This window comes from Fusarium pseudograminearum, chromosome 3, assembly GCF_000303195.2.
Source record: "Fusarium pseudograminearum CS3096 chromosome 3, whole genome shotgun sequence".
Lineage (NCBI taxonomy): Eukaryota > Fungi > Ascomycota > Sordariomycetes > Hypocreales > Nectriaceae > Fusarium > Fusarium pseudograminearum.
Window position 1 is genome coordinate 5,531,974 of NC_031953.1, and position 14,700 is coordinate 5,546,673.

A 14,700-nucleotide genomic window follows, 5' to 3' on the forward strand; every position below is an offset into this window, starting at 1 on the left:
AGAGCAGAATATCAAGGTGGGAGAAGACGAGGTTATGTATCTGAGGAATTTTTGTGGTGGTAGTCCAGCTCAGGCCAAGGTTAGGTCCATTTGTACCGCGCCGAAGCGCAAGCGCAACCCAAACCCAGCACGACCTCAGCACACTTACAGGGAAGGTCCCTAGCTCCGTCCCGTTCGGATGGCGCGAACTGGCCTGGGCACGAGCTAAAAAGTTGGAATCCACCGAACAGAAAAAAACCTCGACTCGTCAAAACAGGCCACAATTGGCAACGGATGCCCACTGGACAGGCCTACAACACGTTACCCACCCTTGCCATGGCTACTGCGGCCTTGATGTGGGAAAAGTCAGTGCCCAAAAGCAAAAGCAAAGTTATGAGCGTGGGATGAGTCTCAGTGGCACAGCCTACAGCATGCCTACGCGAATCCCGTTAACGTGGGATGTGTCTGCACTCTGCATTACATGGGTTGTGCCAACGTCTGGTCTGAACACCATACCCATGACATTGCTGCAGCCTCCAGGTCCAGGCAGCCTAGGGCCAATATCTCCGCTCTCTCGCATTCGAGATGAGATTTACTTGTGACAGACAACCAGGACAGGAGGGACAAGGTTGCACTCTGCAACGCCCAAACAACAAACGCTGTAAGAGACTTCCGATCTTCCACGTCTGGCGACTGGGGTCGCTTGGGATCATCCACCCTCCTTTATTACAAACAATTCTGCATGAGTCGAGCCGGACTTTGGCACCGTCGGTGGAAATACCGTTATTAACTGCACGGCACTTGAGTATGGGGTTAACCACCGGAGTTGAGCGAAATGGCGTGGTTCCTGGTCTTGAACGGGGTTAAGCATCCGTCTTCCAAAGTCACAGATGATTCATATTAGAAATGAAGAAGTACGCCAGATTTCCCGAACCGATTCACAGTACCCCAGAACTATACAATATTCGCCGGCATCCTCAACCGAACCGAGAGTTGGGGTAGCTGTCTGCAAACTTGATGCTATTCACTGCCACTGCTACCCCAAAAACCCTCTTGGATGGCCACCTTGCGTTCGATGGACACACATTGCGATCGTCAACCATTTGCCGGCTCCAAGCTCATGGCGCTTGGTTGGAGAAGTTTCCCCCTCCTGCCCTAGTCTTGCCATCATCAAGCCACCCCTCCTCGCCGTTTCTCCGGGATTGACATCGAGAGAGACAACAGAGCAGAGGCGAGCCTCGTTTAACGCGCGGGGGGTTCGATATTTCCCTTTTGGGCGAACACATTTGTCCGGGGGGCCGACGTCCGGGGAGAACTAGAGATTTCTGGTTGGTGGAGGAGGTGGGTAGACTAATAGAGTAATGCTTCAAACAACGGACAGATGGGCGCGCGTCTACTAGGGATGATCTTTTTCTCAAAGACGAGGCAAGAAGGCGCAATACTACACTGCATCCATCAACTTTGCCATCTGCGATACATGGATTGCTGGTCTTAACAATCTGCACAGTGGTGCTCCGTGCCGTGCCCGTGCCACCCGAGCCTGGTCGTTGACGCGATCTCCTAGGAAAACAAAGGCCTCAGAAGTGCTGAAGCAATGACCATGTCAATGTCATTGCTGGACCCTACCTACGTAATTGAAGCGAGGCCCCTGTCCGAAACCAACGTTGTGCATCTGGTTTGCTTTAGCTGCCGCTGTATGCGGAGCGGAGAGGAGAGGAGCGGATCTAGGCTGATGGACAAGCCAAGCACATGGTCGAGACAGGCTAATGTCCAGCCTAAAGACGCCGACATACAAGCGCAAAAAGACCAGCGTCGCAGTTGAAGCCCCAAACAGTCCGAGGAGGGACCAGAGGAAACGCCGAACAGCGAATGCTGGAGTGAATTACATCCAGTCAATTGATAATGTTCCGAGGGGCTAGATTACTATGTTGTAAGGACGGACGGCAGTGACCTTTCGAAAATAGTCCGATGGATCATGATATGCGGACAAACCATGGACTCGTCGCTTTATTAAAGCGATACACAAATCGTAAGACGGGGCATTGATCTCCTCAATCCCTTACGAAACGGAAATGCTGGTCTTAGTGTTCTTGTTGTTGAAAGTAAAAAGTTGATATCTCTGAATCAAGATGCTGTTCTGACCAATCCCGTGTCGAGAACTGGCTATGACAGATTGTGATTACACCTGGTTTATGGATAGACGAGGTACGTACCGATCCCACCCCAGCATCTGAATCTCATCTCTTCTTTTTGCTTACCTACCATTCTAGGCAGAGAGAGGTTGACTGAATTATAGGTACCTAGTAGTCAAATTGGTAGGCGAGTTCGAGGTAGTAGGCATATGTTTCCCTTTGAGGTTCGATGTCATGTATTGGATCTGATTTCCTGTATACTGTGTAGAGCGACAGATTGAGTGAGATGGTATGCCGTTCCGATGTTTACTCGGTGCATTTCAATGTTATCTTACCAAGCAAGTCTTTCAAAGCTCCGAAATGAATGAGAAGCCTCGTGTAATATTTCCAAAAGGCCCGACCTCCACGACAGCCCAATCTTTCCCACTTTGTTTCGTGTTCCGAATCAACCTTCTTTTCCTCGAGTCGAGTGTCCGTAAAGGCGTGGCTTACTTACACCGGGAGCCGGCATCGGTGGAAATCCTTGAAGTCTGTGCTGTGCCATGGTGCCGCTCCCAATGCTGCGATTGGTCTTGGTGAATTAGCTTATTTTGCGTCTCACATCGCTCCCGCTCCGTCCACTTTCTTAACCTCTTGGGGTAATCCCGCTTGCACGTGAAACCTGAGGGAGGAGCTCCTCTGCGATTTTGCGAAAGCTGAGGTCGAATCTCTACTTTTCATCCTTTGGTTTTGTATGGGAGATGCCATCGTCTCTACTTTTCTATTCAACAACTTGTCGATATTCACGACCAGGAATATGTTGACAACTTTTAAAGTTTGTTTTACGTTTGCTTTAGAGTACTCGGTATATCTTGACCGTTGAGAAAACGTGATTTCGTCATGGTTCCGGCTGTCCCTGATGTGTCTTCTCTACATTCCAGAACAACTTCATCCTCAAAATATGGCAAATTTGCAGAATTACCTGTGTGGTGCTGTTCTATTTCTCCAGATAGATAAGATAGCATACTTGGCCAATCAGAACCCTCCAACTCAAACCCGCATACCCCATCTGGGGAAACCGGCCAGTATCGGCCAATCCGTAAGCTGTTCCGTAGTAAACCCTTGCCCAATCGCCCACGGCCGGTGAAGTACTGTTTTTTGAACAACATATTACCACGCGTTCCTTTCTCCTCTTTCTGTAACTCGTAGTCAATTGACTTCTCTTCGTCTCTCTTGTCATATGACTACGTTTTCTGGACATGTGAACTCCTTTGGTGACCTCCGCCGAGCGTGAAGATGGTGGCGGCAAGCTCCACGGATCCCAACATGCAATGTAGCCGTTGTCATAACATGCGGTCTCCTCCAAAATGCCACGTGAAACGCTATATCGTGGAACGTGTGACAATTCTTAACCTTTTTCTTAAAACTTTTCTGTTGTAAGAATGCGGTTCGGAAGGTTTAGTTTCGCTGCACAGATGAAAAGACCGACATCAGAACTAGGTTGGGCTATGAAAACAGGCAATATATCACAATCGATTTGAGATGTGCTTCATGGTGACTGAAGTCCCATTGAGACACATAGAACTGCTTTGGGAGTCGAGGCGCCAAGGTTTTCTCAACAACTGCATAGCGAAGAGTTTCATTGCAAGCAATTCTGGTCTACTAAGTCTATGGGTAAGTCATAAGTGTGTTTACTACAGAAAGTAGGATTGTCGTGTCCAATCCTGGGCATTGGCAATACAGCAAATTCTTTGCGTGTTGCCGCAAGTATACAGTTAAGGCTGTTCCAAACTCGTCTTCGAATCATTGCAAGTCCACAGAAACATAGGCATAATTTTTAATTCCCCAACCCAAACTTTTATTTTTCGTCACATCGTTTATCCTGGTCATCTCGGGGTCGGGTCCAACATCTACATCAGACACGCGACCTGGCGACTGCTGCACAAATCTGATGAAGCAACCTTGACGCGCGTAGATGCCCCAACCCATGTGTAAGCCTCTACGAGCCATTCATACCACACCTTGGTATCGTCTGTTTGGCGCCACATGCTGATCTCGAGCTCGGTATCAGCTGGGAAGTAAAGGGGTTTCTACGAAGCTGTCAGTGCATGCCACTCGATAATGGCAACAAAAACTTACCTTGAGGGGGAAGAAGATAGGGAACCAAGATATCATATCCTTGCTCTTGTCATCAATACGTTCGGGGTGTGTGCTAATCTCAATCTTTGCGCCCTTGTTGTCGGGAATTTGAGACTCATACAACGTTGACTCAAAGTACCCGGCCAAACCATGGGTGACGCCCCTGGTTCGGCAGACGAACGTGAGGTGGCAATACCGCGAGTTGTGATCGTTGGCGCCAGCAGCACCGGCCATGCTACCACCGCCGCCTCCGACGACACCACCTGATCGCTTCGCTTCGAGAGCAGCGAGCGATGATTCAGGAATAGGATGCGAGAACTCCCAAGCCTCTTGGAATCGGGGCTTGTTGGGCACTCGCTCGGCGACGAAGTCGAGAGCGAAAAGCCGGACAACCCAAGGGGTCTCAAAGGCGTGGGGATCCCCGGGCACCCGCGAGAGAATATCGCCATGAATCTTGGGTGTTGAGATAGGACTCATGTGGGCGGTGTAGCTGCTGGGGATTGAAATACCATGAGGGGTGGACATGACGTGCTGGATACCATCGAGGCACTCAGGCGACAGCTCGTTATCCCCAAAAGATCCGAGCAGTTCGGAGATGAGGATATCAACCTTGCCATACACAGGTCCATTCTCGTCTTCAGAGACCGCAGGGCCCTTCCAAGCACGCATATCAGTCTTGACAACCTTGACCTTGCCGCCCCAGACAAGCTCGTTTTGGCGCAAAAGATAGACATATGCGTTGGGGTTCTTTTCAACCGCCCACATGTCAATCGGCACTCCAGCATCTTCAGATGCCTTGAGAGCTCGAGTGACCAATGGACCACGACCCGAACCAGCAACCGCAACAACAACCTTGCCCTCCTTGGAGAGAGGCTTCTTTAGCTCCTTCCACTCTGTGAGGGCCTCGAACACAGCAATCTCGTACTGACTGTACTTGACTGGATCTCCTTCGAAAACTTCGTACGTAGCTGACTCAAGATTGTCGGACAGGGGTTGGAGAGGTGATTGCAACCAATCCTGGAAGCTGGTCAGGGTAGGACTCTCAAGGTAAGTGAATGGAGGCTGCTGGTCTTCGAGCCATCGAAGGTAAGAGACATAGTCGTTGGTCTTGACTTGGGAAGCTTGTCCCTTGGACAACTGATTCTGTGTCTCTGCTTCAGAGAGGCTGGGAAACTCGTCCTGGGAAGTAGGCGGAGCTTGAGGGCTCCCATTGAGGTGAGAGACGTCAGGACCAACGTCGCAAAGAAGGATCCATGGTACATTCTTCAATCGCATGTATGAGAAGATGAGATTCTGGTGATGCTTGGACAGCGAAGGAAAACCAGCCTTGTTGGCTTGAAAAGTGGGTGGGCTGAAAGTGAGGTAGTGCAGAGGTTCTGCGAACCAACGGTCCTGCAGGGCTTTCTCGGGCATCACGCGAGGGATCTCCAAAGCTTTTCAATAGGTTAGCATCCATCAAGCATAAATGAAGAAACAGATGAACTTACAGACAAAGAGTCTAGTGTTGTAGTTGCAAACACTGCGGACGTGGTGCCATGAATCCCACGCAGCTAAAAGGTCAATCTCCTTCCCTTCAGTTTTCGTAGGAGTCTTCACATCAAGCGAAGAGATGTTGACTTCTTTTGACTCTTGTCCAGGTTCTCGGTACATGGGCATTTGGACCAGAAAGGTGAGGCGGTTGCCAACGGTAAGAGCTTCCTCGACAGCACGAGAGTACTGAGCGAGACTCTGGTTTCCGCCATCAATAGAAGCATCCTGTCGAGGCCCAGGGATAATAATGCTACGAACACCACAGAAGTTGGCGTAGTTAATCTCAACGTTGAGCACTTGGCGAGAGATGCTGGAGATGATGGGGTTAGAAGAGCCAAGGTCGATCCAGGGGCTGATAACTGCAGTGTAAGTGTTGACAGCAGCGCAAGGAAACAGGCCTGTGTCCTTAGTAGTCAGAGGGGGTAGAATGGGCTCTGCCCGTGAGCCAGTCGCCGTAGTGGTCGGCTTCTCGCCATTGCTGGAGAGGATAGAAAGATGCTCAGACACTAGCGCAAAGACGCGGTCTCGGAAGTGAGTGTTTGTGATGGGAGTCGTTGCAAAGGCCAGCTATCCAGAGAGTCAATTGGTGATCCCAGTAGTTTTAGATTGCAAGAACAAGAGCGTTTCCTTAGGCTCCCGGCGGCTGTTGACGTGGATGATTTGCGACTTACACCATGGTTGAGCAGATGGCCATACTGTATATCAGTGAGGGGCTCGTTGCTGTTCGAGTTGTGGTATCCAATATGGAAGTTGGGTCGCTGAAGGCCGAAACCATCAGACATATCGAACCCTGCGTCTTCAGAAGCCATGGTTTGTATGTATAGGCTTATCTAGAAATGCCGGATGTGGTTGTTTGCAGATACCTCAGTAGAGAAGAGACAGTAAAGTTGAGATTTCTGGTGGTGGAGTAAATTCACCCCGCCAAAGCTCTACTAGTTGTTGTGCGAAGTGGGATGGCACGTCAGGTTTTAGACTCTGCCAAAGAGAAAGTTGTCAAGCCGAGATACAGTAGGCAGTTGGAACAAACAAGCCTTGCTGATGTGTGTAGACGCAAAATTGTATATTCCAATCAAAGTATTAACAACTTCTGATTGTTGTGGTTGTTGCAAACTCGCTCTTGGGAGGAAGAGCTGATGATTTTCACGACAGGACCCTGAAAGTGGGCACAGTGTACGCTATCTAAGGACAGTGTAGGTATCTGCATCTTACGATGGGGATAATTGGCAGTTTGCTACTTTTTTGAATCATTGTCCTTTAGATACAAACATATATAGAGTAGCAAGTACTTCCCTGAGTTTGAGTGATGTTTTGTTAAGCATGTGTGTGTATTACAAGCACACTCAGCAACGTTACAACTTCAGTAGATCGGCGGATCTAATACACTGTATGACAAGGACGCTTATCGATAAGCATCCGCCTTCCCAGTCCCGCCAAAATTTTCTAGCAAAACGACCGCCAAAAACATCACGACCTTTCTTCTTCAGCTTCGTCACTGTTTTTCTCTTTCTTCTTCTCCTACGCCTTCTCGCTTTGTCATCAGCGAAACAATGTCTGACTTTATGGGAGGAAAGCGATCAAGCGCCGACGCCGACGAGTCAACTCGAAAGAAGGCCAAGAAAGAAGGCGGCGACGACGAAAAGTACAACCCTTACCTTGCTCACATGCATGACAACGGTGATAGCAATGGCAATGGCCAGGAGCCTTCTCCCGACTCTCCTCTGGCCGGCATGAAGCGACAGCACACCACCGCTAAGCAGGCCGCCAAGGCTGAGGATTCAGAGTCGAACCCCTTCACCGGCCGACCGCATTCGCAGAAGTACTTCCAGATTCTCCAGAGCCGTCGCGATTTGCCCGTGACCAAGCAACGGCAGGAGTTTCTCGACAAGTACCACTCAACGCAGATTCTCGTCTTTGTCGGTGAGACAGGTTCCGGAAAGACCACTCAGATCCCCCAATATGTCGTTTACGACGAGCTACCTCACCTCACTGGCAAGCTCATCGCTTGTACCCAGCCGCGTCGAGTCGCCGCCATGTCTGTCGCGCAGCGTGTCGCTGACGAAATGGACGTTACCTTGGGTGAGGAAGTCGGTTACAGCATTCGTTTCGAGGACATGACAGGTCCCCAGACCATGCTCAAGTACATGACCGACGGTATGCTTCTGCGCGAGGCCATGCACGACCACGAGATGTCTCGCTATAGCTGCATTATTCTCGATGAGGCTCACGAACGTACCCTTGCGACCGACATTCTTATGGCTCTGCTCAAGCAGATCTCCATGCGCCGCCCCGACCTTAAGATTATTATCATGTCTGCTACTCTTGACGCTCAAAAGTTCCAGAAGTACTTCAACGACGCACCTTTACTCGCTGTCCCTGGTCGAACCCACCCTGTCGAGATCTTCTACACCCCCGAGCCTGAGCGCGATTATGTTGAGGCTGCCATAAGAACTGTTCTCCAAATCCACGCTTCGGAGCCTGAGGGTGATATTCTGCTCTTCTTGACTGGTGAAGATGAGATTGAAGACGCTTGTCGCAAGATCAGTCTTGAGGCTGATGAGTTAATGCGCGAGGTTGACGCCGGTCCTCTCGCCGTGTACCCTCTTTATGGTACTCTACCTCCTCACCAGCAGCAGCGCATCTTCGACAAGGCTCCTGCACCTCTTCGCAAGGGCGGTCGCCCTGGCCGTAAGGTCATCATTTCCACCAACATCGCGGAGACCAGTTTGACCATTGACGGTATCGTCTACGTCGTGGACCCCGGTTTCAGCAAGCAGAAGATTTACAACCCTCGTATCCGTGTCGAGTCCCTTTTGGTTTCGCCCATCTCCAAGGCCTCGGCCCAGCAGCGAGCTGGTCGTGCTGGTCGTACAAAGCCCGGAAAGTGTTTCCGTCTTTACACAGAGAAGGCATTCAAGAAGGAACTGATCGAGCAGACATACCCCGAGATTCTGCGCTCCAATCTTGCCAACACAGTTTTGGAGCTCAAGAAGCTCGGTGTCGAGGATCTTGTCCACTTCGATCTTATGGACCCTCCCGCTCCTGAGACTATGATGCGAGCTCTTGAGGAGCTCAACTATCTCGCCTGTCTCGATGATGATGGTGAGCTGACCACTCTCGGTAGCATGGCCTCGGCGTTCCCTCTGGATCCCGCTCTGGCTGTCATGCTCATCTCTTCTCCTGAGTTTTACTGCTCCAACGAGATTCTTTCCATTACTTCCCTGCTCTCAGTGCCCCAAATCTTCACTCGCCCTGCCAACAACCGCAAGCGCGCAGATGAGATGAAGGCGCAGTTTGCTCACCCCGATGGAGACCACCTGACCCTGCTCAACGCCTACCACGCTTTCAAGGGCCAGGCCACATCAGACCCCAACAGCGCCAAACAGTGGTGTCACGAGCACTTCCTCTCATTCCGACATCTTTCCAGTGCCGACAACGTTCGCGCTCAGCTTAAGCGCATCATGGAAACGCATGGACTCGAGCTTGTCTCAACGCCATTTGAGGACAAGAACTATTACACCAACATCCGACGCGCACTGCTTGCCGGTTTCTTCATGCAGGTCGCCATGAAGGAGAGCTCTGGCAAGCTCTACCGCACCGTCAAGGATGATCAGGCTGTCTTGATCCACCCCTCAACTGTTCTTCGCACCGAGTTTGACTGGGTCCTTTACAACGAATTCGTTCTCACTTCAAAGCAATACATCCGTACATGCACAGGTATCCGACCCGAATGGCTACTGGTAAGTCGTGTTTCCCCAAATTTGATTATTTTTCCATCATGAGAATCGTGCATCTTCAGTGTCGTACAGTCATACTGACAGCCATATAGGAAATTGCCCCCACCTACTATGACATCGATAGCTTTGAGCAAGGCGATGTCAAGCGTTCTCTTGCACGCGCTGCAGAGAAGAAGCGTCGCAAGGAGGCCATGAAGGCCGGTAGATGAAGCGCTCCCTGTAGGAACCCATGAGTAACGAAACCGCCGTGATCGGTTATAAATTTACAACAAATGGGTATCAGCAAGGATTGGAAAAGCATGGGATCTATCTTCGTTGCTTGTTCAATACTTGATCCTCCCATGTACGCGCAGGAGGCGACCCTCCATTTCGGCGGCTCGGCCATGTGGGATTCATGAAAGAGACAACCATATTTCCTGAAGAGTGGAGGACAAGAGGGTTGTGGATCAACTCGACAAGAATTCACCCTCCCTTGTTGATCCCGGTCTAGACTCTTGTATTCTGATACTTTGACTGGTCACCTACGGCGTTTTATGCGCATCAGCCACTTGTTCTATGGTTGGCTGGTCGGTTTGTTTGTTTTTCTGCTTCGACTTGTCGTTGTGCCCCTCCTCGTCTGGTCCTAGGCTTTCCCTACTTTACCTATTCGGTATTAGAGTCCTGCAGCACCGTTAGATTGCCAAGGAGGGCGTGAGCAACTGTGGTGCAGAATGTGGGCGTTTTTGGAATGTTTTACTCGTGCGCATTTTTCTTGGTGGTACTGTAGATGGAGAAAAGAGACGACAAAGATAACCCTGGAACGGACTAAAACTGGTGGTCGATAGAGGTCTAATGTTAGCACATAAGCAATATGTCAGAGAGTTGAATAATTGAGACATTGTCGACAAACAAATTCAGGTACTGGGACAAATTTCACAGCTCTAATCAACGTTATCCAATCCAGTACCAACCAATGCCTCTTCTGACTTGCTGAACCATCTGGATTAGACTGGAAAGCATTGTTGCCTCTTTTCTCAGTGCTCAACGTGGCTAGAGTGGTAGTTGTTTTGGTTGTCAGCATAGCTTGGTTCACGATAGCACATACGTCAAGATGAAATACTCAAGAACGCGCTATGTAACGGAAAGATTAGCAAGTATACAACCTAAAACAACTATCCTAGCTAGGGGAGTGCGGGCTGCAGATCCGTCTCATCGCGAATAAAGATGCAATCTGAACCTTGGTTGAACTATTTTCGGCTCCAGTTTTTTTTTCACTCTTTCGTCTCTTTTTTTTTATGATATTTTATCAGACTTCTCTCGCGTAATTTACCTACCTCCCTCAGTACGAGCAGCTATCCAGGTATGTATACCCATGTCTGCTAATCCTGCATGAGAATGTACGTACCAGGGCTTGTCAATGCAAAAGGGTTGGCAGGCCCCCCTCGTGTCAATCAGATTGTGTGGAGGCGGGCGGGAGATCGAAGGAAAAAGCAAAAAAGAAGAGAAAAGAAAAGAAACGAAGTACATACGTGGGAACATCCCGGGAAACCAGACACCTGGGTGAAGCTAGTAAGAAATAACACCCTGATATTGGTGTCGTAACATAAAACCTCATCAATGAATGAAAACATTACCAAGGGTCTGCGACGCCCCAGCTATTCCCCATCAACCCCATCTCGATCGCTTGCCGTCACGAGTCAGAGCGAAACAAGATCTTTGAGACAGCTGTATCAATGAATGTCTGTTCGTGAAGTGTGGGTTAGTCCGTCGCTTGATTCACTCACCAACAACGAGATATAGGTTTATAATATATACAAGCCCCTTCCTAGAACATCTCAGCAAGAAGTAAGCGAGCCACGGTAAGTACATACCTCTGCAGGTAGACTGTATTGATGTGATGCACAGTCTCAAGACACTGAAAAGAAACCCAGGGTTGAGTTGTCGGTTCCACTCATAAATTTTATCTGCCCTCGCACAGGCTTCAGCCTCTGACTGCCGGCGAGACTATTACTCTTCTGGGCTATACAAGCCGTTAGTGACTAACTCTGGGTTAGTTTTGAACAACAAGGGAAGGTAAGTGCCGCTGTGATGCGCATCAGTCGTACCCGTCAAAGACAAACGGGTTTCGGTGATAGCCTGAAACCCAAAGCTTGCAACCCCCAAGCAAGCCCTGTCAGAGCCCGGGATCGTGTAGCGGAACCGTATCAGAGGGACTCTGGTCTAGAACACCATATCCATGGCAAGGTGGTCGTGTAGTATGATCACTCTGAAGACTGGTAGGGAGACTGCCATGGGGTCTGAAAACGTACCAATAACTACTAGGGCCTGACATGCTCTCGACAGCTCCCTGACTCCAAGCATGCCACATTATACCAAGATAACTTATCTTGAATTTAAGTATAGTGCCGGAAGAGAACATCGCTGCGAATCCGGGCGCTTGCTGGTTAGCTAAACATCATCGTGATACATTCGGGTATTGAACGAGGCAAGATTGCGTAAAAGTAAACAGGCGTCGGGATGGTGCGCTAAATGATGGGTTGCCTTGTCAGACATGCATATCGCGCGGTAATTAGCATATATAATGGTGAATTCCGCTTCTCTACACACTCTTCAACAGTCCTGGCCAAAAACAAATTGTGTTATAAAAAGGCGGATCTGTGAATAGAGGCGCTGGAAGGAATCGGTGATGCTCAAACTGGACGTTTGAGAAACGCGGGGCGACCCGAGACCTCTGACAAGGATAGCAGTCTTGTCGAAAATAGTCTGATACTTTTCAAATGTCTCATGATAACCAGATAACAACCTATCAACCAAGAGCGAGGTCTGTGATTCTTCGAAGCCCTTGCTTAGTACAGTACTTTGAAAGAAGACAGGAGATTGACCTCAATGCCTCTAGACGATATCGCGGAACAAAGTCAATGTCGACCCAAAACATGGCCCGTGATAGCCAGTCAATAAATGTTGTTGATAGTACAGAGTACCACGTTGAGATACTTATGTCCAGAAGCGGAATTGCGGCGCCACCCACACTTGTGGACCCCGACAAGCAAAGCGATTCTTTTTTTGCTTTTTTTTGCTTTTTTGTTCTTTTTGCTTTTTCCCGCCCTTCCATTCCCAGATACTGCCTGGGCTGCATTGGCATCGACCCCAACATGTTCTAAGAACGTTTCTTTTTCAGCCTCAAAGATCTTATCCCCACCAAGTCCCTGCTTCGAGGGTTCCCTACCATGTGAGGCCAATATAATATGTTGATATGACCCTACTTGATACTCGAACATGCCATTGCGAGTGCGATTCTCGCTTCCTTGTCCTTGCTCACTCTATGGCACGATATGGTGACATGGAAAGACCACAGTAGACCAAGCGTTGACTAATATGGGCCTCGCACCTGGATAGCTTCGGGTCGTGGCTGGTAGCATACCCCCCTCGACCTGTATCTGCAAAGGGCTTCTTGCCCTGGTAGATTGTGCAGCGATTGCGATTCCCGTGGATCTAGGGGCTTTCTTGGTCCTGGACCACGGACGGGGGAATCATTGTGCATCGTCTCTTCTCAGACAAGGTCAACGCCGAGGGGGATGTGCAAAGTGTAAAAGCTCGGTATCATTGGTACGTCGTTTCCCCAGACGAGAGCGACACGCCCCTGTCGAGTCTAACCTCACGCCATATCCGCCGGACGCTACTCCCGTTACCGTAGAGCTCTAGCCCACATGGCCCCACGTCTCGACGAACCACAAGCCGTCTGTAAGCTGGCCCATCATATTGCTTCGCTTCTCAGGATGCTGTGGTGTAGCAGCAGCAGCATATTGAGACTCAACACAACCACAACCATAGATAGCATCTGAGCCCCGCTGCGTGTTTTTAATTTGACAGTAGGCGTCTTCAAGAATGTGTCATCTTTGGTTACTGGCCGCTTTTTGTCGTCGCCGGTGCACAACGATATGCACGAATTCCTCCATATGCAGAGTCCTACATGTCGTTTTCAACAGGTAGGCGTCTGGTCTGCAGCTAGTTGTCGTGCCAAGTTCACAGGGGACTCCCTGTCTGTCATCATTGCTGCTGCGGTCCCCACTAGATACATCGCATCGTTATGCTCAGCGGGGGTCGTCAGTCAATGCCATTTTGCATGGCATTGCAACGCCAGCGGGCCATTCGCCATAGGTTTAAGCTGTCCCCCAAAGACGTCAGTGGTGCTTCGTCCTGAAAACAGTAGGTACGGTACAAGGCTCTGATCATGCCAGTCCATTCCCACATGAAGATCCGCTATATGTCCTAGGGATCCTTTGTTGGCCTTCCGCACTTCAACAGTAGGTACAGTAGTACAGGGACATCGTTCGACCCTTTCCCCGGTTGAGTCCACTCCCCATACTAATAATCGCATTCACGTCACTTTTTCTCAATGCATGCATGCATGGTAGCTCATATAAGAAGCTATGCTTCTGCCTCTGCCTCGGTCTCGGCTTCGCATTTCATTGCCCATCCGCCCATTGATTCACATCTCGTCTTGCCGAACTCTTCCTACGCGATATCATATCATCTATATTGATAATCATCAACGTCGACTACACAATGAGCGGAGCTGGCGGCTTTTATAAGTACCGATGCAAGTACTTCTATACACACAACTGTCCCAACTGGGTTTGGGTAAACAATGCGCCTTGCGCATCATGTCTTGTAAGTTGAGATGTTGCTCACTGATTGGATCTTTGCTGACATGTATGTGTCTTAGGCCGATGGACGCGAGAACGAAGGATCTGCCCTACCAACTTGGGGGCATCCACGAGACATTGTCGTGCCACAAGTGCTGAACGGAATTCTGCAATACACTCTCATGGAGCTTGTAGCTCCTTCAGAACCCGGCGACGACTGGACACTTAGAGACAAGGCCAGCCGGCCTCCACCGTCAATTCCCGTAACAAGCGCCATGCCTGGCATACCGGGGATCTTAGCACAGCACCGGTTTTGATAGCCAGATCGAGGCGGCTCTCAAGGCACATATGAGCGTTAGCTTTAACGACGACAGGTGGAAAATAATCATCGACGAGAAAAGACTGGACTGGACTATCGAGTACGGCAACACAGAGACAGACCGAAATGCCTCCCTTGATCGCCGGCCATGCTGAAACGCGCCATTGGGCGTGTGCAGTGTACGATTTCTGATTGACTGCAACACTGAACAATGGATGGAGCGGGAGGTTGGTGGCTGGAGCAAGACAGCGAGCAAACAAACC

At 49.8% G+C, this 14,700-nt stretch overlaps 3 protein-coding genes across 3 annotated transcripts, besides 3 other annotated features; 2 read left to right on the plus strand and 1 right to left on the minus strand.

The window, feature by feature from the left end:
* Window positions 1-4,000: 4,000 nt before the first annotated feature.
* Window positions 4,001-6,568, minus strand: FPSE_01329 (uncharacterized protein; the record flags this gene model as incomplete). Its single annotated transcript, XM_009254449.1, has 4 exons — window positions 4,001-4,180; window positions 4,230-5,662; window positions 5,717-6,326; window positions 6,431-6,568. 4 exons carry the CDS (start codon window positions 6,566-6,568, stop codon window positions 4,001-4,003), a joined length of 2,361 nt encoding a protein of 786 aa, XP_009252724.1.
* A 662-nt stretch (window positions 6,569-7,230) lies between these two features.
* Window positions 7,231-7,286: a repeat region.
* Window positions 7,287-7,306: 20 nt separating this feature from the next.
* Window positions 7,307-9,702, plus strand: FPSE_01330 (uncharacterized protein; the record flags this gene model as incomplete). The annotated part of the gene is made up of 2 exons (XM_009254450.1): window positions 7,307-9,496; window positions 9,586-9,702. 2 exons carry the CDS (start codon window positions 7,307-7,309, stop codon window positions 9,700-9,702), a joined length of 2,307 nt encoding a protein of 768 aa, XP_009252725.1.
* A 1,264-nt stretch (window positions 9,703-10,966) lies between these two features.
* Window positions 10,967-10,993: a microsatellite.
* Window positions 10,994-12,527: 1,534 nt separating this feature from the next.
* Window positions 12,528-12,571: a repeat region.
* A 1,467-nt stretch (window positions 12,572-14,038) lies between these two features.
* On the plus strand, window positions 14,039-14,435 carry FPSE_01331 (uncharacterized protein; the record flags this gene model as incomplete). The annotated part of the gene is made up of 2 exons (XM_009254451.1): window positions 14,039-14,143; window positions 14,199-14,435. 2 exons carry the CDS (start codon window positions 14,039-14,041, stop codon window positions 14,433-14,435), a joined length of 342 nt encoding a protein of 113 aa, XP_009252726.1.
* Between the last annotated feature and the right edge of the window lie 265 nt (window positions 14,436-14,700).